This window comes from Molothrus aeneus, chromosome 5 (genome assembly GCF_037042795.1).
Source record: "Molothrus aeneus isolate 106 chromosome 5, BPBGC_Maene_1.0, whole genome shotgun sequence".
In the NCBI taxonomy this organism is placed as follows: Eukaryota; Metazoa; Chordata; class Aves; order Passeriformes; family Icteridae; genus Molothrus; species Molothrus aeneus.
This window is the reverse complement of record NC_089650.1, coordinates 10757998-10783128: the sequence shown is the minus strand read 5'-3', so window position 1 is coordinate 10783128 and position 25131 is coordinate 10757998. Positions and strand designations below refer to the sequence as shown.

Genomic DNA, 25131 nt, shown 5'->3' with positions numbered 1-25131 from the left:
TGTAGGGCTGTTGCCTTAAAGAGCATCAACCAACCTGAACCAAAAGGCATGTTCTCAGTATCCTAACTGGAAATTTCTCTAGTATCCTAGATGCAGACAGTTAAAAATATTGCTCTCAAAACAGACTTTCCCATTAGGATGCACATGTTTGACAAGCTTTTATGAGCATTATGTAATACTTTTGCACTAAGTGAGGGAACATAGGAGGGACAAGGAACTCCAACTTCTTAAGATTTCCAAAATGGAGGGAAGTAAATAAATACAACTAACAAGTGTACAGCCACATTACAGATTGAGATGTTGGCCCAAGTCTTATTTCTCCTACCAAACCAGTTACTGTCTGCTGCATTTGAGAACTATGGGATTTGGTTCTACATCAACAGAGGAGGGTCAATACAATCATGTTGTTTCCAAAAAATACACAACACTTGTAGAAATAACCTGTAGAAATAACTCAGACCAGTTGTTCTGCTGCACACTATGTATGTTGACTTTACTACTAACAACAAATGCATCTATCATGAGAACACTGGCCAGCACTACATCAATTCTATTTTCTTTTTTACTTCCAAAATCACAGACTGCAAGAGTTGAAGATGGATATGTCACACTTCCAGTATCGACTGCTCCCACAAACCATCCATAGAATCTTTCATTCCATTGAAGAAACCACCGGACAATTTAAAATTTCAAGTATGTGGTTTAAATAGGAACTGTGCTTTAACATCCCTCTTATTTCAGCCAGTTGGGGCACACATGAAAAATATCTTCAGGCACTGACTCCTTGCACCAGAATTTTAAGGCTCCATTTGGCTGCTATGTGGAAACTGGAAAAAATAATGACAAACTGTACTACTCAATTAATCTTTCTTCTAGTAAATGGATTATATTCTTTGACACAGTTCACAGCTCTGTAAGAGCAAGGTCTTGAAGACAGAACAACAGAACACCTCTGATAGTTTGAGGACATTTTGTCTGGATTAGTTTGCATTCTCTCATGTGTTATGTAAGTTTACAGAAACTAAAATTTGAGTTTTATACAGACAGGTTCTGCAAAACTGCATGAATGCCAAGATACTAAAAAATGACCAAGATTATAATGGAAAAGACATTCAAAATGCAAATTATTTTCAGAAAACAACTGTCAGCGTATTTGCAAGTCAAGGTTTTTTAATGAACTTCATGTGTCAGGTGTTTTCTTACCCCCAATCTTCTCCATCACACAAGTATGAATCAGAATAGAAAAAAACTTTGACATGATCACACATTTTCTTGCATTGTCTGGCATCTCAAAAAAAGTAAAATTCTTCTCAATTAGCAAACATGGCAAGAAAAACAGAAATTGAGCATTTCGTATATCAAGTACTTCCAAGGAAAAGAGCAAATTCCGAGTTTCAGCTCTCTATGCAGTATCAACCCACAAACTCTGTGGTCAGACTTATTTTCAAAGCCCTAAGCAAAATAAAAAGCCTGCCTTAGCCAGCTGCATGGCTTATCAGCCTGCTGTCATCTGCAAGGATTGTAAACATCAGTTGGGATGTTGTGTACGGTTTGTAAGGAAATTATATGACCCTGAACATAACTTCCTCTGAGGATTTCAAGAGGAGAGATGGCTACCATTTATACTGGTTTCCCAATCTTTGTTAATAGGCAAAACCAGATAAAAGTGACAGCTAAGTTTATAATATGAGACCTTGTTCATAAGTGGCCTTGACAATGAAAATATTCAGTCTTCTCAGCAACCTTTCTGGTGCCTTCACAACTGAGATTATTACAGTGGCTTACACAATTTTTAAAAATGCTCTGCATACTGTTGTCACCTTTGGCATATCTCTAGCTGCTTGGGCATGACAATCCAGTACCCACTTACCTTCACACCTGCAGCAAGCCTTCCAGAAGGTTTGATTGCTAACTGCAGCTACATCTGAACAAGGCAAAGGCCACTCCAAGGGCGATGGGAAACCACACATAGCCAAAAATAATTAATCTAACAATAATGCAAAAATCTTATGCACTTAATTCTGGAACAGACAACAAATCATGGCTTCACTTCCTCCAGATACCTCCTCCTAAAAATTCCTCCACAGCAACAGTTGGCAGGATTTGGATGCTATGTATGCACATATGCTGCGTATCCGAGATAAACGGGTTTCCTGTATCAAGAGCCCACTCAAAAGTTGCAGAAAACTATACCCCCCCCCCCCCCCCATTTTTAAGAGAATGATTTCACAAGAGAACATTCACCACATAGGATGATCTGATGAATTACATCAACTCAGCTGCTTGAGGGCAGACTGGAAGGTTATTAAACACACTTTGTCTGATTTTAAGCTGTGAGTCAAAAATTTGTTGAAGATGCATGGGTTTCAATACACAGCATTATTTTGTGGGATCTTAAATTTATGGGCCATGATGCCTACTAACATACAATCCTTAAGTTCACTGATAAACATTTATATCAGAGAAACATGAGAAAATCAATGACAGGATATGTTGAGTTCAGATACACACAGTATCCTGAGGTCCAGATATTCACTTTTAAGTAATTTCAACTAAATTCTCAGCCTCCTTAGAACTGGTATAATAAACATACTGATTATTCACTTCTGCTGTTTCATGGCTGTACATACACATAAAAAAAGAAACTAGAACACTTCCATTCACACAGATCATTTTCATTCACACAGGTTTTGCTAGTGGTACAAATAATTCCGAATTGTTTACCAACTGAATGCAAATACGTATAGCATAAACCAAAAAGTAAAACATTTGCGAATGGTTGCCAATCCCCAAGAAAGCCAAAAGAATAAGTAAAATTACTTTTCTTTCCATTGATAGCAGCCAAGCACTTCAAAGGTAAATCTCACAAGATGCACAAGTTCTGGGTGTACAGCAATGACACACAGCCTCTTATTGGAGAAGGGTTTTATTGACAGCAGACAAAAGCCCCCAAGCTTATCCTGAGAGTACCTCCAAAAAGACCTACTTTTTGAATAAACCCACCTAAAGGTTACTCTTGTTCAGACTGATAGTTTCAAGAGAATAGAGTCCCCTATAATCCATCAACATTTCTATTTTGGATCTGCTACCTAATTGTGTTGCACAGATGGACTAAAGACAATGATCTGTCAAAGAGTTAATAGTTGCAATCTCAGAGGTTCACAAATAATTTTAGTAGAAGTAAATTGTCTCTCACTTGTCAGTGACAGTACAGTGAAGAGCAGTCTGTACACAACCTTAATGCACCTGAAACAATTTAAACTGGATTTTCAGAATCTTTAGCAAGGCTCTTGGTCAAAACTCTTAAATTTAACCACTATGGAGTAAGTTCAAGGTGCCAGCAGAAACCAATTAAAAGCTTTAGAATGCAAAAATATTTCCAGCAGAGGTGCAGCTAGAATGCTAAATGTCCTCAAAATGTGATCAGGAGCAAAGAGGTAAAGTTGACACCATTTGCCAACAGTGTTTCAGGAAAGTCCCCACTGGAAACTGACACTGAAAAAGAGTGGAAGGCTCTTCCAATGCGATGGGTCTACGTCAGGTTAAGTAAAATTCAATATTGGTGAAGACAAAATATAGAAAGGAAGAAAACCCTACCTACACGTTCAACAATAAGCTCAAATTAGCTACTACTAACTTGGGAAAAAGAGATTGTAAAGCATGATCCACCATGATCTCAAAATGCCCATTCAGTGCTCATCAGAAGTCAAAGATACAAAGCAGAATATTAAAGACTCCTAGGAAAGGAGCAGAGAATGAGAATAGAAATGTGTTATTATGCCACACTATATGCAAACATTGTGATCTCATCTCAAGTGCTGCATGGTTATAATTATCACCCCAAGAATAGAGAAACAGACGTGTCTCAGAGAAAATTAAAGATAAAGTGTAGGTACAGGCTGACTCCATTGTAAGATTTTTCAGACTGGAGAAGAGACAACAGAAGTGAAATTATGAGAATGAGGTTTCTAAAACCACAAGCAGGACAGATGTGATGAATTTAAAATAAAAATTAGGATGTTTCAGAATAAAGCGTTAAAAATTCAATAAAGGTATCAACTAGAGTAAGTTTAAGAGTGAGAAATTAGATTCTCCCCAAGCATAATGAAATTGTGAAACTCAATGCCATAGGATGTTAAGAGCCCAAAGAGCATATATAAGTTTTAAAAAAACCTAGGGAAACACTTGGAAAATACTGTATTCATATTCATGCCGCATTCAATTGCAGAAAACCGGAATAAACATCAGAGAAATGAATACTACAAGCTTTCTCTGTTAGTTATGAGTAACAAGAATTAATTTGACCATTGCTACAAAACAGCAGAGAAAGGAGTAATGCAGGAACAGATTTCAGGATCTGCCATGTGGATAAAGTACACTAAACACACAGCCCCAGACATGAAAGTAGATGTGCATGTTATCAAAACATATGGTGCTTTTTAAACTGTTCATTAAAACACTTCTAACACTCTCTGAATTAAAGTTTTGTTGGTAAAATGTTATTTCCTCCTAGAACTCTTTTCAGAAATTAATCTGAACCTTTACAGTAGCAGAAATATCAACCACATAAAGTGGAATCACTACCCTCCTTTAAGAAATTTGCAGCTGGTTGATGAAAGTCAACTTTCTCCTCATGTGACCAGGGAAGATTTGAGAACTTTAGCTCAAGAATTTTATCTTAACACTTGCTTGAAAACTTGCTCCACAACTCCCATGGAAGTGCCATCATTCATTCCAACACTATGAATCTTTACATAATATGTATTCCATGAAGTTACATTACTTTAGAATATGCTGCTCTGTATGCAACATATTGCAACACAAGTTACAGCCCTCAGTTTAACAGGAATTAAAGTTTCACTAAGTCATGAACACACAGCATACCTTTAAAGGTTTGTCAGGTTTTAAGTGACAATCAAGTTTTGTCATTTCAAGAAAAACATAAGGGACAAAGACTTGTCTTGGTTTCTTCCACACTAGCAGTTTTTCCTCGTCAAATGCTCCTATAAATGGCAATATTTTTTGTCAGACAATTCTTGCACAATAATGTATTTGGGTGTGGGAGTGGAGCTTTTGAATAATTTTCCTGAAATGTACTCTACCTATAGAAATGGAGGCTTTTAATTTAGTTTCAAGGGAACACAAGATTCCTAGACAAACTGGTTTTGAAGATGCTATTTTTATTCTCTGTTCTTTTTTTGCTCTTTTTGTTCTATTTGCACCTTTATCTGCCATGCCTTTTTCAGGTTGTCCTCTGCCCTCACCTCTCAGAACACAACCCTGTTGAACCACACCATCTTTCCCCTCCCACTTTTTACATTCTTGCCCAGCGTTCACATTTTCTGTTATCTGTGATTAAAATATAGGGCAGCAGCAATAAAAAACGCTCTCAAGACACATTCATTTCTCCAATGAAAAGCTGTAAAAGTTGCCTCATATTAATCCAGCTGGTCTTTCCCCCAGTCACTGCTTTTCTTGGTCAACCACTGCAGTAAGTTTGAAATCTGGTGTAAAACTGGATTCACGAACCCCAGAAGTCATTACAGCAAGAGTTTTCAACCATTACTTCCCAGTCTCCTGGGGAAGACCACAAAACACCCACAAAAGCAAACTCAGAAGGGAAAAACCCATCACCACCAACTTTTCCTAGCTACTCAAAGTCTACAAGTTAAAGAGAGTCATAGCTCTGCTGCATATGGCCTGTGGACCAGTAAATTCAGTAAGGATTTCTGAACATGGTAGAAATTCAGCATTAAACAACTGAGCTGAACCAACACAAACGAGTTCAGCTAGCAAACAGTAAATGAGCTTGGCCTGAAGGGTTTAGGTGAGATAGTGCCATCTTCAGCACAGCAACTACAAGATGAATAGGACCTCTCCTCAGAACAGCACAGCAAGACCCTATGCTACCATTTAACTTCACAGAGACCTGAAAGGTCACAGCTGAAAACCACACAAAACTACTGAGCTGCTGCTGTCCCCCTCCAATCACAGATTAAAATGACAAATACTCCTGTTAAATGGCTAACAGAGCAATGAAGCAAGAGAGAGTCATTAAAATGATTGAGATTGTTCACCACAGATATCAGCTTCCATAGTGCTGCACTGAATTATTTATTAATAAGTTTCCACTGCTAAAGAAGTGTCAGCTGAACTCACTCCAGCTTCACCACTCTGTGCACACTAACAATTGCCAGTGTACAGAATATGCTTGAGGCGGGCCTTCCACAAATAATAATGGCCAGTAACACCTAAACTTTGGTTTTTTTTAAAGAAATACTACAAATATTCTAAGCAAATTAAACCTTTGCTATAGAAGAGTCACTCAGCAAGGGAAGAATATGTTGTCTGGTCTACTTCCAGTTTTATTTCTAGAGCTACCTCTTACTTGTGGTGGCCTACATCTCTGGGGAGTTTCTTGTTTGGTGGAAAAGTTGACTCCGAGACTTCTTTTCCTTTCCTTCTTCCTTCTTGACTCTCCATGGAAATTCAGAATATCATCCAAACACAACCATCTGCTTCTACACCCACAGAGCCCTTCCTAGCATGGGTACACAACAGTCTGTGTAACACCTTTACTCCTCTCTGGCACCTTCCAAAAAGAAGGGAGAGGCACAGGCAGCCTGGGTGGTAGGGACCCAGCTCACTTCCAGCTCCCCACTGCTGGCACCACCAGCACCCATGCTGTGCCTTGTCACTCTCCAGAACATTGTATGTTCCTGAATGACACTGCAAACTGTTACATAAGCCAAAGTTTTATTTATCAAGCTGCATGTTATGCTTCAATGTCACGTTCTGTAAGTTTAGTGCAATTCATGACCATCTTGATATTTTTTGGTATGCAAGTGAATGTTTCCAAACCACTAAAAATTTGCATCAATCTCCTCTAAATCCCAGCCAAGGGAAACAAACACAAGCAACGTCTCATGCTCTCGGTTGGAGCACGTTTTGCCATTTATTCCAATAGAAGGTGACTGGAGTCAAGGGAAAGGAGAATTACATTCCATGCTACGTGATTAGACTCCATAATGTCACTCTCTTACAGCACATAGCCAGAAACCTTTAAGGACAGAAAGTGACAATGTGATCTTCCATGCCCATCTCTGGCCTAATTTGTTCATAAATCTTGCCTAAATTAACTCTTGCTTTTTAAAGTTTCCAACACAGTAAGTTGCTCTACAGATAATTATTCCTCATTGTTACAAATCTTGTAACTTCCACTCTAATGTTCTTAAGCTTCAATTTCCCCTCACTGAAAACTTCTCCTATCTGGTCCAAGAGCCCTTCCACTACAGAACTAATATTTTCCACAACCAGAAATTAAGTCACATCTCTATTGTTTCTAGAGCACAGTAACTAGGCTGCTATTTTTGACATTTTCACCTGGAACCATCTTTCCAAAGCATCACAGGGATATTCTCTGAACCATTCCCACTTAATCAACATCCTTCCTGAGCAGTTGACATTTGTAGCTACCACACAGCTGGGAAAACTTCCCAGCTTCCACTCACATTTAAACTGTTTTCCCAACCATACCACTGCACGGTGAGCTCCTCTTCAACAGCCCACCAAACTCTTCCTCCTCCTGATACTTTCCCTTCCAGCCCCACATGACTGGTTTTCAGAAATTTTTGCCATCTTATTAATACAGAACTTCACTGTTTATCTCTAGAGAAATCAGTTCTGTCTCCCTGTGCTATTTATTCAAAAACCTACCCACAAAAACAATCAAAATGAAATTTCCTACACATATTTTACTCAAAATATTAGTGAACAAAGCTTGGTATAACATGCTGGTGACTGTTCCATTGCATCTTTAAACAAATGGCTTTAATAAGCTTTTTAATCTAAAGTTAATACCTTATCACAACAGATGTACCTTTGTGGAGTACACTTTTAAGGGCTCAGCTCCCACAGGAGAAGTTATTCCCAACTCCCAATAACATCTCTGCAATTCAGAAAGTCACCTCATGTCTCTTTCACACCTCCAGACAAACCAACATCTCTGACAAGCTTAATGAACCCTAAACCAGCAACATCCCTCTCACGTTTGCAAGCAGTGTGCCACACTTATCATGCACTGGCCTGGTACCTTGGGTGATAGTTTGTAATAGCTCATGACAGAACTGCAGCAGTGCTGTGTAAATGACAATGCACAGAACACCTGTAAAATGCTACCCAAGGATTCATCTCACAGAAACCAGTGGAGTTGCAATAGTGGGTCTTTCCATAGTCATAAAACAGGAGGCTATACTCAAAATATTAAATTGTTCATTCATTAAGCTGGGCTAAAACCACTTCAACACAAATGCAGATGCTGTTGTAACCTAAAAACTGAATGCTCCTGTCTCCACAAAGGAAGAATAAAAGGGAGAAACATACTCAGTAATGTTTCTCACTATCAATAATCCAGTTATGGTAAATGAAAATGTCTGTGGTATCTTTCATTAAACATAGTTAACAATTGCTCCTCCCAGCAAATATGAAATTGGATAATGTCAACAATGCCAAAAGAGAGCTGCACAAGAGTCCTTCCCTCTCCTCACCATCATTTTATTCTATTAACTTCTGTTACTGGGGAATAAAATCACATAAATAGGGGTTTAAACAAGACAGGAATAAAAAATAAAAAAAAGAACCCTCCTTCCTCCTCTGTCATTAGGGATCTAAAAGACTCCAAACCACATGACTAAATATATTTACCATGTTTTATTCTACTGTAATGCCAAGATTCAAGCTTGGTCCATGCACTTTCTAGAAAGTTAAGCCAATGAACAAAATGTTTCATTTCCTCTGCCCTTCCTCCCCCCTTATCCAGTACATTTCCAGGTTAAACAAGCTAGAGGATTTTAGAAACACTGCCTTCTCTCCTTCACCAAGAAGCATTTCACTACATGCACCAGCTATATTATTCATGAAGGGTAAGATCCAGCTCAATAAAGACACTAGACCTTGGCATGGAAGACAGTTTCCAAGGGCTCTAAGCCGGAGATTATTTCATTTTAAGCATTTCTGAGGTAAATTGCATTTCTTGGAGCGTTAATCTCATCATAAACTGAAGTACATGTGAAGTGAAAGAAACTTTTGTATTTAACCAAGCCAAAATGACACTCTCAAGACATTAAGCCTATAAAAAGTAGCCCCAGGTTATCAAATGCCAGCAGTATGTCAGCATCTGTGTTGTGGGTGCCAAAAAGTGATGCTGCTGACAGGAGAACCAAGTTTATCTGAAAAGTCAGCACCTGTGTTTTTGACTCAAGCTTGGTCTAGGAAGAAGAAAAACCTGTATATTAAAAGCTATTGATACCATTTTTTCACCAAACATCTGGGACATCTCACAGCATCCTTACTTTCATGCCTGCTCTCTAGAACGCAAGTGACCAACAAGAAGCAGTTCACTACATCAAGCTTGTGCCACAGTTTCCTTACAGGAGCCTGGTAAATCTGCATCTAAATTCTTACCCCTTCCTCAATTTTGTGTCATACACCACTATTTCTACAACAGGGAACAGGCCAGGGATTAACAAAAATTTAAAAAAAGCTATGAACATCTTAATATTCACTACAGTACCATTTCTGAGCAAAACCACTTTTTGGTGTTTGCTTCAGTGCGAAAAAAGGTCCCAGTAAAGCCCATCTAACCTGAAAAAATTTAATAAAGCTTGGCATTTCCAACACTTGCAGTTTTCTTTAAAATGTCAGCATGTTCAGATTTGTACAGTGCTCTTGAGCCTTCTGGGTTTGTTTTTTTTTCTTTCCTCCTTTCTCTGCACGGGATGAGGAAACTGAGAACTTGTCAGTTCCCCAACTGGTTTACATAAACCAGGCCTAATTAGAGCCTGAACCTGCTAGAGTCAGCATCATGAGAGGTTTCCATATTTCCCTGAGTATCTCAAAGACCACACCACCAGACATTATGGACAGAGAAGCACCTATTACTGATCTCCAAATAGTTATTGAACAGAACCCATGAAAACTCTCAGTGTAAATGAAATTAAATTTGACTGAGATTCTATGCTGAAATATATACCTCTGGAAATTTTTCCTGCATTAGTTCTTGGTGGCAGCACAAAATTTTAGTATAGAAGCTAACTATGGAAAACAGCAAAAGGTCTAAATCTTTTACATCATTATGGAGGGACATATCAGGAACTCTGTTTTTCAAAGAAAGCCTATAATGGCAAAAAAAGTCCTCCTCCATTTTAGGCACCACTGAGAACTGCAATCATGATTTTTTTAAATTCGGTGCCAGAAATACTTTAGAATTTTTAACATTTGCATCCATGTGATGATATTTAAATCATTATAACAAAACCACAAAGGCAACACTTCCAGTTTCACACAAGTCTCTCAAGTGACCTACAATATGCACTGCCTCAAATATCTCACTTCTATTAGTTTTTCTCTGGTGAGGCTTCCTCTCCCCAAGACACTCTTCCACCATTAAGCCAACATGCAAATTAAACAAAATACTGAGTTTTGTATCATTTGGCTTTAAAAAGACCACAAAGACAAAAATAAAAACCATTTACACTGAAGTAAGCAACATGATGGCTTATATTTTTCTCCACAGTATTTCAGTATTCTTTTCTGCTTCCAACCTTCCACACTATCACAACCTTCAGGAAGACTCATGCATTTTCTGTTGTAAAATACATTAGTTTCCATCAAAAGGGTGACATGCCACCATGCTGCCCCACACCATTAATTCAACTCTTATGCTCACAGGAAAGTTGCCACCAGCAGCCACTGCCAGCAAGATCCTGCTGAAAAAACTGCAAAAGTCTGCTGGAATTGATGAGTGTGCTCATTACAAAATATTTTGTCTCCACTATTGACAGTGTTTTCAAATCCTGTCTCTCACATGGTAACATTGAGTCAGGCAGAAAAACAAACATTTCCACTACCTATTTAAAGCTGAAGCTCACTAATTGGAAGCTTGCTCTCTCTTGGACGATGCACAAAACATCTTAAGCAGTGCTAGGCAGACATCATGACGTATGACAGAATACCTGATTGCAGTCAGGTGCTAGACCTTTACCATTTCATATTGGGTCACCCCAACATTTTCTTGCTTTTCACATGGTCCTAGCTTGCTGAATTAGCAGCACTGAGATCTCTGACATGTGTTGGATTCACCTCAGAACACCCAGGCATGCATTTCCTGCCCTACTGACAAGCTTGGCTCGTTAGACCAGAACAAATTCTATCAATGGCCTGATTTGTACACACAGTAATACAGGTGTAACTACAAGGTGGTTTCCTTTTGGACAGCTGAGTGTACAGAAATAGAAGAGAGCCACAAATGCAAGAGCAGCAGTGGTTTAGCCAGTAGCCCAGCTAGCCCTCCACAAGGCAGGAGCAGTGCTGCTGCTCAGGGCAGCAAGCAGATGGAGGGAAGCTGAGCACTTTGGCAAAGCTCTGGGCCCATGAGGCTGCACAGGGAGAGCACATGCAGAAACAGTGTGAAGAAAGGAACTGTCACATGGGGACTGAACAGTAAATAATTCTCAGGCTAGGGCAAGTGTTGAAGCCAGGACTGAAACAGAAGGCATCAACTGTAAAAAAGGATGTACCAAAATGCATGAGCAACAACACTGGCTCTCTATACCTGTCAGCTTGAAAAGGGAAAATTCTTCATCTATGGAGAATTTATGGAGCTTAAACTTTCTATACAAATTATGTTGGACTGAGGACCAATGGGACATTTTAATTCAACCATTGATAGGAATGTTTCCTTAAAGAAAAATTTTTACTATGTACTCTGAGTTGAACAAAGATCTATTTTCATTTCAGTCAATAAAACTTCCAGAAAGACCAACAATTCATACAAACTACTAGTAAGTTATGCAGTACAAACGAGAAAGGAGCTGCTGTTGAAATGAAGGTTTCTCAATAGGACAGGCTATTTAACATCAAGCAAGTTCAAATGCTTAAAAAATTCATTTTGGAATAAAAGAGAGCTGTGGTGCCATTCTGTCAGTGGCAGCTGTGTTTTGAAAGGTTCTTGCCGCTCCCTTCTGTCCCCTGATACTCGTTGATGCACTCAGAGGTGCCAATACAATTGTTTGCATGACTGTGCTCTATTAAGGGTTTTAAGAACTATCCCATTTAAAGTGGAAAAGGCAAAACCAAAACAGTAAAAATATCACAATAAATTACTTTAAAACAAATATATACAAAAAACATACCAAAAAAAAAAATACTGATGAGGCAAGTTAAGACAGAAGTAACAGAAACATCTTAAATTGAATCATTCATGTCTGGCAAGAGACTACACTCCCTCCTCCTTCTTCCTCCTCCCCTTTTTTCCAAGTATTCCCTTCCCCAAGAAGAAAAAACCCCACCCATGCCTAACAAATTCTGCTGTTAAGAGCCTGGAAGAAGTACACGGAATGCAAAAACCAACACAAGATGGAATCAGGTCGTTTTTCCTGGTCTTCAGTAAGAGGTAAGATGGAACTCCCTGCAACTTTCACTCTAAGACACAAGAGATAGCAAATAGGACAGAATATATGGGGGGAAATAAGAGAAGCACTGAGGAAAATAGAGAGGGCAATGTTTGCTCAAAAAAACATCCCATAAATTATTTTCTCCTCCCCCCCCCCGAAAAAAAAAGTAATTGAAGTTTACTATATTGGTTAGAAGAAACCATACTACCATGTTTGTGTAGCAAAATCTCCTGGTCTTGTGTCTCTATTTGAACAGGCACATTTTATGACAATTCAACATTCCAGACAAACATAAACATTGATATGAAACAAGGCTGAGCTCAAAAGACTAGCTTTGACTATTATTGCTGTGTCTTCTGATTAAATATACATAACACCTGCTGTAATGTGTAAAAACAGTGGAAAATCTAGAGGGTTTACTTGTTTAAAATAGAAATTGATTGCTTCACGAACAGCCCACTTACCAAAGCAGGATTTTTATTTAGAAATGTGCCATTTTCCATAAACACCAACAGAGAATAGTATGAAGAAGCCTGCAAGATTTTTTGGATGGCAAACAGACTATTGATATGGCTATCAGAGACTACATCATCACAAGTCATGCTACTCTTAACTCAATTACATGGCCACTGAACAATTTCTGCATGAACATAAGTGTTTAATTAAAAATAAAATACACTCAGCATGTCCTTTTTAACTGCTCAATATAAAAAATATCTGACACATTAAGGCGAACCCCCACCTGCTCCCCCAAGAGACTATGAACAGGAGTCTGAGACATGCACAACATTTATTGTTAATAACATATTCCATTGGCTTTGATATTCTTTCATGAAAGCAAATCAGAAAAAAAACCAAACAAATAAATGCTCTTTTAAAATATTTAGGTTTCAAGCAAAACTTCTACTTCAATATTTCCACCTAGCTTGAGACAACAGAGCTCCAATTTAAAGGTTCTATATTCTTTAGACTGGAAGAGAAAGGAAATTCCTGCCTCAACAGTTTTGAAGCAGTAAGGAACCCAATCCCAGAAGTTACAAAGGATGCAATAATGCCACTTCTCTTCCACTGCAGAAACAAATCAGGAAGCACCAACAAGCTTATGACCTTATAACATTTCCAAGCAAGATAAATCATACTAAAGTTGGCACAATAAATACACTGCAGGTTTTAGAGACAGGCCAAATGGGAACCTTAGTCACTGGGGTTCCCCATCTTATGAACTCCACATGCTCCCTGTTCTTTCCTGCTGACAGCCTGTGTTCCTGCTCCTTCCCACTGCCGGAAAAGAAACCTAAGGAAGGCACTGTAGAATTACCAGAGTAAAGCTGCTCTCAGGTTACTGCATGAGGTAGCTCCCAAGGTGAGCACAATAGAAACAGAATTTGAGACAGCACTTTCAATTAAACTTTAGGAGAGTTCATTTGGCCAAACCAGCACAGATAGGCTTCAACCTTTATGCACTGTTCAGTCATGAAAAATAAACTACCTGATTGAATATTGTCCCTTATCTCCCAAGGGAGGGGGAAAACCCCCAAAACCAATCCAAAACACACATGTTAATGCATTATGAGCATAACCCAGCACTACATGACTCAGCCTAGATGGGGTTTCACAAACACCTACTGGTTTGGGTGGTTGCTTTCCCTGTCTGCAACAAACTATACTTAGCATGCACCTGTGCTTTTCACCTGTCCTCCTACAAATAATTCCATCCACAAGAACGGATCTTAAACACTCTGAAGAATCCAAATAGCTGCTGGTATTTAATTCATTACTTTCATCCTACTGGTAATATCCTCATTTTTACCAGCTCTCTCAAAACTAAAAGCATCAAATCTCAAAATACATTTTCATAAACCCCAAGTCCACTAACGCATTAGAAATATAATTTTTGATTAGGAGAAATGGAAGTACAAGCTATAAGTATTCCCTCAATTCAGCATACTTGGCTTCATAAAACATATTAACTCTTGCACCTGCATTTGGAAGATGTAAAATATTTATTTCTTCTGAAAATATCTAGAAAGCTATTTAACTGTCATATTTACATATCATATTTACAGAGAACAAGTTTTACATGTGGCCTCCAAGGCTGATACTATTTAGGAATGAAGGAAAATACTGAGGAATATTTCTGAAGTATCTCATCTAAGTCACATAGATGTTTTTACTGAATATATGATTCAACATAAGGCTGCACTCTATTCTTCAATGACTGAGTTTTATTTCCAAATATAAAATAATACAACCATTCTAAATTGTTAGTGCAGTTTCACATATCAATAGCATGTTTCAATGATGGCTTTGGCTCATTAAAAAATACATCAAAACCATCATTTGAGTTTTATTTTAGAAAAAATCTGAAGGAACCTCTTTACGGTTTCTAGACCTATCTTCACCTGATTCCTCTGCTTAAACTTTATACATGGTAAATACTAAAGAATCACAAGAATTGGTCAGTACAGAAATTTTTTTCAGTTTTGTTTCTAAGTTTCTAATACTCCCAGGATGTTAAGAAGATTATACCTTCAAGTGACACCGTCTGCTTGGAATCCAGTCAATTCAAAAAGAAACTGGATTTACTTTCATTTCACATTCCTCAGCTTTCCTAATCCTTCTGACAAATTTTACAGTTTTAAGAACATGGTTGTGGTAGAAGCAACAAAGTAACTGCTCACAGAGGCAAACAGTAGACAGACTAATACAATTTATTTTCTTGAAACTTTCTTGCTTGTATTAATATTGGATAAATATTTCTTGAGAAAACTTTGATTACCATGTTGATAAGCATTTATGTAATTTTTAAAACCAAGTTACTATAAAAAGCACACGTACTCTGGAAAGACAAAGGAAAATTATCTTTTTTTGTTCTTTCAGAATGGAACAAATTACATCTTCTAAAAATTGAATGTCAATGGCTGGGAGCCCAATTCTGTTTCATCCTTCACCACAAGCACAGGAAGTAAGGTCACTGACAGATTTTAATTGAAAACATCTTCAAACCAGACTTCTGCTCTAGATCAGGATTTTGTTCTGTGACGTGCAATTTCTATCCTAATATATCACACAAGATAGTCCCAATCCAGCAGCAGCTTCAGTTTTAAGTACAGCCACCACTGGAGAAGTTACCCAACCAGAATCCAGTGTAGCTGACAAACAACCGGCCTGTCTCCCATTCAAAAAGTAACCTAATACCAGCCCAGAGGGGTCTGCTACATAAATGCTTGGAGCTTTGTCTCCAAGTAATGCTCAGCTGTATCCTTGTGGCTCTGCGGTTGAGAAGAGCTCACTGCAATCGGCATACACGAGGAGGAATTTATTTACAAGAGAATTACGAGCCACAGGAAAAGGTGAGACAGGCTCAACATCTAATCAAGTTCACACCCAACCACCCTGCAGCACTAAACAGCTGCCTTTAAATAAGGAAAGAACTTTAGAGACTCTCCACATACCAGCTCAATACACAACTGGCTGGGGAGCAAAAAAGAGAGAGCCTTCTTTTCCTATAAGAATTTGTAACAGTTTAAATTTCTTATTCCATATCAAAAGATTCAGTAAGAAATTCAGTCCAAGACAGTGTGAATTAAGAAAAAAGAGGCTGAAAACAAAAACTGTAAATTGTATCAATACTGCTTAAGAAAAATAATCTTTACCTGTACTATCTACCTGTCCTATGTGACCATTTATTTTCAGAGTGCATTTAGAGTTCTCGAGTTTATCTTACCAGACATCTGAGAGTTTTCTGTTATAACTGAGACCAGCTACCCATTTAGATAAAGCCCTTCTCCACAGCTCTAAGGCAAGCTCTAAAGTGAGGATGCTTAAGTCAAATATTCAGAGCAGCCACAAAAACCCCTCCAAATCTGCAGCCCTCCTCTTAGCTCAAAACTTCCCAACTCAGCCTTCCATTATTGATACCCTGATCTATATTCCCAATTTCACCCGCTCCGAGTACAGCTCCAGCCCAGTGTTATCTCTGCTGTTCCTTATTTCAGTATCCTCCTGACCAAAGTTCATATCCCCCCCCCTTGCTCTCACCCTGCCACACCAACCAATTTCAGAGAGCGGGCACAAAGACAGCCCCACACTGCTTTAACTGTCCAGAAAAGCTTTGTCAGAACTGAGAACTTGACACACCTGAGCCCAGCCCAACAAGCTCCCAGCTCTGGCCAGGACACCCCTGCTGCTATCCTAGCACTTGCTGCTCCCGTCAGAATGCCAGGTGGGAGAACTGATGTCTCTCAGCTTCTGAAGAGCTAAAGATTTGTCTTCTCCCTTTGACACAGACCCACAGATGGCAGCACACAGAACGTGGCAGCTGAAAGCTTTGGTCTGGTGCCATTTCTTTGCCCAGTCTCCCAATTGTCTTGCATCACTTTGGGCCTCTTGCTTGCACCATCACTCCTTTTGCTAAGGACAAAGGCAAATCCTACATTCTGTGCCAGGATGAAAAAGTTCCCAGCTTGACCAACTACACATTTCATAGAAATACCAATAAAGTGTTTTGAGCTCAATACTGGCTCTCTCTCCCACCTCTGAGATACAAAAACACTAGTAATAATTCAGTTGATGAATAAAGACATGCAGACTCACATCCATTCCACTTACTAGCTGTTGTCTCAGTGATAACCTCTCAGTGAAGCAGCATTCTAAAATGCTTCACAAACTGACCTTGCACAGAGAGCAACTTACAAAGTTAGTGTGTTCATCCTGCCTGTTAGTACCATGGATAAAAAAACTATAACAAGGATTATAAAATGTTCTCTGAAACCTTAAAAAATGTTAATCCCAAAAATCAACCAACATAAAAACCACAGATTGTTTTTTCACCTCATCAGTACACCAAAGTTCTCAGTAATTAATGATATTAGTCCCAATGCTGCAGTCTGCACATAAATGACATTTATTTATTTGTTATTTATTATTTGTAGTATCTCACAAAAACAGAACTGCAAAGTATTTCATATCATTGTTACAATCCTCTTCTGTTAGGTCATTCTACAAGCTCATGTCAACTCCAGTGACACATGACATTATTGCCCCAAACCATGCAATTCACAGTTTCATTATCCCCACTGTTAAAAAGATCAGCAGTTAGAAAACCTGTCTTGTCCACTTGAATTCAAGTATTCTTTTCTTCCTCAACATAAACAACTATTTATTCCATCTCCCTTTATGTTTAATATTCTATATGTTTGAAAAAAGTCCTGCCCACCTGGCATTTTTTCTAGATTATACAGTCCCAGTAGTTTTGTGAACAGAACTGTCTCTGGTAGCCTGTCCTCCTTGAAGGACAAGGCCCTTTACTAGACACAGCATTCCAGCTGGAGCTCTTCTGCTATTGAAGAAAACAAATGAGTTATTACACAGGATATGCCCAGTTCAAAACCAATGTGTTCATGAGGCCCAGTATCACTGGGATCCTGTTGAATCCCATTCTGTCCATGATCCCTGATAGACACCAGGCCCCTTAAGGCAACACTACTGCACTGTCCAGTCCCCATCCTAGAGCTAAGCAGGTTTTCAAGTCCTTCAGTATGACACTATTATGCATGTTCCTTATTGAAAAGCATGGATTTCAGGCTCTTGATTTACTGTGTTTCCACCATTCCTTCCTCCTGTTGCCCTTACTTGCAGGTGAATTTTAGCCTCTTATCTATTTCAAACCACAGGACCTAACGTGCTGTCTTGAGCAGATGGCTGAAGCCAAATCAAAGTTCTATACAGGATATTAATTCACAGAAGAGACGCCTCTCTAAACCAGAGGGGAGAATGGAAAAGGACTAAAAGGATTAGAAAACAGTTTGCACATGAAGAGCAAACAGGTAGAGGATGTAAGCTGAAACTGCTAAAACTGAAAGTGAGCAAACATCAGTAACCACGATTTCTTTTAAAGAATATTTGATTTACAAAAAACTCCAACATCAAAATCCTACTGCACTTCGATACAGCATAATACATCTTCCCATCTCTAAGGGAAGTTAACTCCCTAAAAAAGTCTTAGTGTGGTAAATACATCATGCTACACCATCACCGGTTACTTTCTATTTGCTAACAACTAGTTTATTTCTTATACTTGTTTTCTGTAGAGTCAAGTTCTGCAGACTGGTTTATCACCTGCTGGATCTTTTTCTGCTCTCAAGACAAAAATCTGGCTTTCTGACCAACTTTTTTTGCTCAATGTTATTGCATCTGGACATTCCTTAGGATCTCGAAAATCAAATGAGGAACTGCATCTGAGAAATCACATTTTACAAATGGCAAAACTAAGAAACAAGGTCAAATTCTGAGAGCCTAATCTGAAACATTAATTAGTATTTAAAATTTAAGACACAACATCTATTTAAGAACAGCTTCCCCTGACTTCTTTGGCAGCTGGAAGCACTCAGTATTTCTGCAACACAGATCCCAGAGGTCTGACATCCAGTAAATGAGGAACACACACAGCTAGTGACCACCTGTGGCAAGCTTGGTTTAAGCAACTTGAGCATCACTGAAACTCTGCAACAGCAACACAATTCAATTGTCTAGGACAATTACATTAACAGCAAAACCTTTATTCAAACTTCCCTGCCCCTCCCTTCATGTCACACCTCAAACATCTGTTACAGAATGAGCAAGAGTCCTACAGACTTCTTCATTTGCTACCCAGTTCCCATCTTTCCCCAGAAGAGGATCAGTCCTTGAGCACAATAATGGTGCTGTCTGTGTGTAGGTGTGTGCATGTGCAGGTGTCTCTATAGCTATAAACATTATCTGTATGGATACATGCCTTGTCACCATAGCTGTACAACAGCTTGCAGGTACAGAAGTTTACAACTGTATGGGTTAATAGGTTATTTTAATGTCAGTATTTCCAACTTGCTCATTTTTGTCTCTGCAGTCTTCATATGCTGCTACAATTTTTGTGGCGGAATTTTTCCAGTTCTTAAAACAAACTTAGAAAAACACTTCTGTCACAAGGCTGATTCATGCACATTCATGAAATGTTCTAAGGAGCAGCAGCAGATTATCATGCTTCTGGCTAAGAGGAGAAAAGGACCAAGACTCTGAAGCCCTAAATTCTGTGCCAAATTCTGAAGGAAGTGTCCCAGAGCAGCAGGCACACATTTTCCCATTTCTAAATTGCAAGCTTGATGCTTTTGGTCACATCTCCTCCAGACTTATCCCAGTCCCTTGTCTTCCTTGTCTTCTGATTCATCCTTTCAACACTATTTTCTTTGATGCTTATTTTCCTTTTTTAAACTGAGTCCATCTGTGTTTCCCAGTGTGCTTATCCTACTATCAAACTGCAGTGCTTGCTTCACCTAGGATTAATTTCTGCATTGCAGTTTCCCTCATCTACAGACCTATTTTACACTGCTGACCCACTGTCCTGCATCCTACTCTTTGTCCCTGCCAGTTCCAGTTTCTTTCATCTGACAAGGCTTCTTGCAATTTGTGTCTCTTCCCCTCCTACAACTTCCAGGTTTCTAGACATAATCTCATCAACAAGCTGAAGAGTGACTGGAAAGATCCTCAGACCCTACTCCAAATTAAACCTGAGTCCCATGTTGGCTCCTTCTAAAGACTTATTTCTGTTTGCCCCCTTGGGCCTGATGCAATCAAAGACCACCATACAACAGAGCACCAGAAGGCAGATGCCAAAGACACCCTAAAGAAAGTAAAGCATTACATAACAGACATATGGCCTTAAAAACAAGGCAGGCAGGTGCTCAGTTCTCAGTCCTGAAGCTCAGTCCAGTCCCACTTCTGGAGCAGCTTAGACAGACTTTCAGAGCAAATTCCAATCTTTCACCTACCATTCTGGACTACGGGAAGAGTGCTGAGTACATCTGCCCAAGCAACACATATACACCAGGTCGGTACTGACAGGTAGGTGAGAATAGTCCATATTCAAGAACAGCCCACAAGAATAGTCCATATTCAAACTTCAGCCAACAAAAAAAAAAGTCATCTTCTCTAATGTAGCCATGTCTACCTAAATTCAGTCATTACGAGCTTTCAAAAAAGAAAAATCACTTTCAAAGCAAGACTGGAGAAAACATCCCCTCAGAGCAGACACAATCCAGCAAAGTTTAACTGCACTGCTCCAAAGCATAAGGGTATTAAAGTTGTTAAGAAAAGAAGCTGGCAGAACTCAAAGCAGAAGCCATTGTTTTCCTCTTGCCTCAACATCAGCAGTTGCTGAACTCTTTCAACTGATATTTTGCAAAGAAGAAAAAGCTCCAGCCCATAGCTAAATGCACACTTAACAAAATTTCAATTGAAATATTTAAGTTTGTTCTCAACTCCACTGCAAAGCAGAAATATTTCTTAGACACACCTTACAACTTAAGTAAGATCTAGGACAGTCAGGCCCATTTCCAATACTTATTTGGGCATTTTACATGCCATTAATTACACTGACAAATGAGTGATGTGAGTACTGATAGTCAAATTTATCTTTTCTTTCCCCCTAATCTCATGTGTTACCAAAAAAAGACACCACTAATGAATTGCTCTTATAAAAGGTTTTTCCTTAGTCTTCCAAAACAGCTGTCTCCAGTAACATCAACAGCTGAAAACACATGATTGATACTCCCTACATATATACATATTTGATTAATACTCCCTACATATAGGGAGTATCAATCAAATTTGTTATTGAGTTCATGTGTGTTTGGCAATCACTGCAAAAAAGCATAGAAATATATGACTTTTCAAGAGCTAGAAAGGCATCATATCAGGTAACTCCAGAGTGAAAAACTGTCCATACTTACAAGGACTCCATGAGAATGGGATTCTTCTACATGAGCCAAAATAGAAATTGACTGCATAATTAAGTTCATTTAATGCTACTGTTTTACTAAACTAATACAAAATTTAAAGGATAACAATTTCCTTGCAGCTTTTTTTCCTCATACCCAGGTTCCCAGGACACACTGTATTTAATAACTCTTATGCAATTAGCATTCATCATGCTGTATGCCACAACAGGCCAGGCTGGAGACACACTGGTACTTAAGGACACCATCCACAATAACTCTTACACAACCAGTGTTATTCATTCTGTCTGCCACAATGGGCAGAGCTGGAGACTCTCTGCTAGTTTAGGACATCAGCCACAATGAGATTTACTTTCAAATGAAGGAAAGCCATGTCTCCCACAGCTGAAGTGAGACTGTATTATTAAGAAGTCTATTCTGCTTCACTTCTCTCCCAAGCAACTCCCACACATGCACACACATTCTGAACTGACAAGCAAGGATGGGGATGTCAGAACCTGCCATTTACCACAATCACCAGCTTCCCAAGACAAAGATTTGTGCTGCAGCAGGAGTCACTGCTCTTTAGTGTGCCCAGTTCCTGAAATCTATCACCCAAGGTAGGTCAAAGCCTGCTTTGCTAAAGTCATGCTGTATTTCAAGTCCCAGCCCTGCATGAGAAGTCAAAGACTTTGCTTCACAAAAAGCACTCACAAAACAGACATCACTGAACAAAAAGCTGCACTGTCCACTAGCTTGTTTAGCATTCTTACTTCTTGAAAGAACATGCAAACAAAAAACACATTTCCTCTGGCAGGACTACAAGTGTAGCTTGTAGACACGAGGCTGACATAAATAAAGCTAGCACAGCATAGAAAGCAGTCATAAAGAGAATCCTCCAACCATATGGGTCTTCTGTGAAAATGAACTGGAAGCAAGCTTGACAAGCTCAACTGGCCACAAGAGATGTGATGCCAACTCAAGTGTTTGCAACAGACTAATGCAATTAAGTTGAATAAACAATATCCTGCAACTCTCCCATAAGACAGCTACATCTGATTCCCTGCTTGACCTCCACAACTTGCCCTTGGTCCCCGAGTCTCTGAGGAGACTCACTGCAGTCTTTTCAGAGTCCACAACACAGAGTTCTCCTCCCTCCCATGAAAACAGCACGGCGAGACAAGATAAATCCTCCTGATTGTCAGTGCGGGAGTTGTGCAGATTGTGCAATGGAACAAAAGCAAAAACACAGCCTGTGCTGAGCAGCAAGAAATTCAAATAGCCTGGCCAAGGCCCTGCTTCACTGAGGTGCTCAAAGGCAAACCTACCTCCAGCACACTGGTGCCCAACCACATACTAAGAGTACAGCATCTGCTTAACTGGAGAAGCTGAAGCCCTGATTCAGCAACATGTGACTTTTGTGGGAGCTGGATCAAGCATTCCAAAACCCAAGTTGTTTAACTACTAAATTTTCTTAAGTATTGTCCTTGCTATTTCAACTGCAGTAAGTGGCCATTCCACTCTTACTGTATGTTCCTTCTGTGTAACTCAGAGCTGTAGGAGTTTGCTCTTGCTGTCCCTAGACTGGTCAAGACCATATGGCACTGAAAGGCAAATGAACTGCACCCTAGAGAGATTTACAGGAATTGTAAATCTGTTGATCAGTTAAGTGAATGCTGCCCAAACCTAGGGCATTTGATCAGTATACAGCTCTTCTGTTTCACAACATCCATTACCCCATCAAAACATTCAACACTGAAGACAAGATTATGATAAAGATGGTGTTTTCTAAACCTTATGGGCCCCACAAAGAGAAATCAGACTTCTGCCATGCTTTTAAATAAAGCATTTCACCTTCAGAAAAAGGAACAAAATATCCTTGCTCTCTTCAACTTACAGACTTTAAATCTCTGCAACCAATGGGCCATTTCTGAGATGCCAATAAAAAAAGCATCCTCTCAAGAGCAAGTTTACTCACAGCATCCTCAAGTTCATTGCACATGATTCACATGCCCAGTGGAAATTGAAAACATAGAGGACTCTCAAATCAAAACAGCTTAAAGGCTCCTGCCCTGGACTGAGCAGGAAAGCAGCGCTTTGGGCAAGATCTGTTGTCTCTAAGTACTCTCTTCCAGCAGCTCAAACACTGGCTGAGTTACATAATTTTTCTACTGCTGTTTTTAAGTTATACAAGAATGCACAAGAATCACACAAATGTTTACAGAAATTCACAGCCACGTTTAATTAAAAGCTACTATATACCAGAGAAACAAACAAGAGCCTTCAATGACTTACTATGAAAATACAGAAGAAACCCAGCCATTCTCAGAGGCAAAAAAAACCACAGGTAAATTTCCAACTTACAAACCTAGTGCTTTGCCTTCTATTTGTATGCAGAGCCTGTTTTATTTAAGAAAAATCACTGAAGTTTACACTGAAATATCAATTTTCATGCAGCCTGGAACATCTCTCGTAGGCTAGGACGGGAGCTGGAGGAGAGTGTAACTTCTCTGAAAAGCTAACTAGTCACCTCCAAATCATGAACTACTTTCTGAAGTGGAATAAAGGATTATTATAAAGAGATAAGCATGTTTTATAACACCAAGGGTTCTTAAACACCCAACAATAATCACCACAATTCCTGTGTTTGAACAAAAGAGTCAACACTAATTGGTCCGCTTCATGACACAGTTACTGCAGGCTCTTATCACTTATTGCCACTTATCAACAACTTTCTGATGTTGAGTAAAATGTATTACTTTATACCTGTTATCTACCAAAATGAAAATCTAATCACAGCAAAACTGTACCTTTCCATGAAATGATAATTATTACTATTTTTTTTAAGTATTAAAGATGAACCAAGAAGTGCTATGGGACCAGAACCAAATGAGACATCTTTGTGATTAAACTGCCTGCTTAACTACAGACTAATTTTGAATACCTAGAGCCACAAGAGAAAAGACGAGAGAAAAAAAAAGGGGTCACTGATTCATGATTTTTCCGAAACACCTACTGAATACACCACCCTCTGGAGCCCGAACCATTCTCTCCACGCACAAGTCAAGCCACGGCTGTGCTTGGAAAGTCGTATTGGGCGTTTCGAGATGTTCCGAATGCCTCCTTACTCGAAAGCTGGAGGAGAGCCAGGCTGCCCTGCATGTACCCCGCAGGTGCCACCGCAGCCCGACACGGGGCACCTCCAGCCGCCCCGGGCGCTGAGGCCACAACGCGCGGTGACCACTGCCCGGCACAGGACACCCTCCAAGCTCGAAACGCCAGCTGTCCCCTTTGTCCCCGCACGGCTTCTCTCCTTCTCCTCCGCGGCTCGGGAGCCAGCCCCCGAGCCTGGGGCTTGCCGCGGCCCCGCACCGGAGCCTTCGCGGTCTGCCTGCGAACAATGCGCGCCTTTTCTGGCGGAGCTCCCCGGCCGCGCCGCGCCGGCCCCCGCCCGCCGGCACCGCCGCATTGTTACCGGCGCTGCCGCCCCCCGCACCGCCCCGCTCCCGGCACGGCCCCCGGGCCCCGCACACCTGCCCCCGGGCCCTCTTTGTTCCCTTACCTGCGGCGGGAGAGCCCCGCAGCGCCGGCACGGCGAGCAGCAGCGGCAGCAGGGCGGGCAGCGCCGGCCGCCACCGCGCCGCGGCCACCGCGAAGCGTGTCATCCCCTCCATGGCACGGCCCGGCCCGGCCCGGCGTCAAGTCATCGCGGCGGTCCCCGCGTCCCCCCCGCGGGGGGCTGGAAAGGCTGGGCGGGCTCGGCGGCTCCTCCCGGGCGCATCCACCGCTGGCGGGGCTGGGACGCCCGCGGACGGGAGGCCGCCGCAGCACCCACCCTTCCCCACGCCCACCCCGTGGGGAGCCCTCACGGGGGCAGCGCCGCGGCGCCTCCCAAGAGCGGCGGGGGAGGGCGAGCGGTGCGGCTCGGC

At 40.3% G+C, this 25131-nt stretch overlaps 1 protein-coding gene across 3 annotated transcripts in view; it reads right to left on the bottom strand.

Annotated features, from left to right (window-relative positions):
- The window catches only part of KIAA1549 (KIAA1549 ortholog), a 141987-nt gene extending 117111 nt beyond the window's left edge, over window positions 1-24876 (bottom strand). For all 3 annotated transcript variants that reach the window (XM_066549631.1, XM_066549633.1, XM_066549632.1), the window contains exon 1: window positions 24765-24876. In XM_066549631.1, coding sequence (XP_066405728.1) covers window positions 24765-24876 — 112 coding nt within the window. The remainder of the gene's footprint in view (window positions 1-24764) is intronic.
- Window positions 24877-25131: the final 255 nt, after the last annotated feature.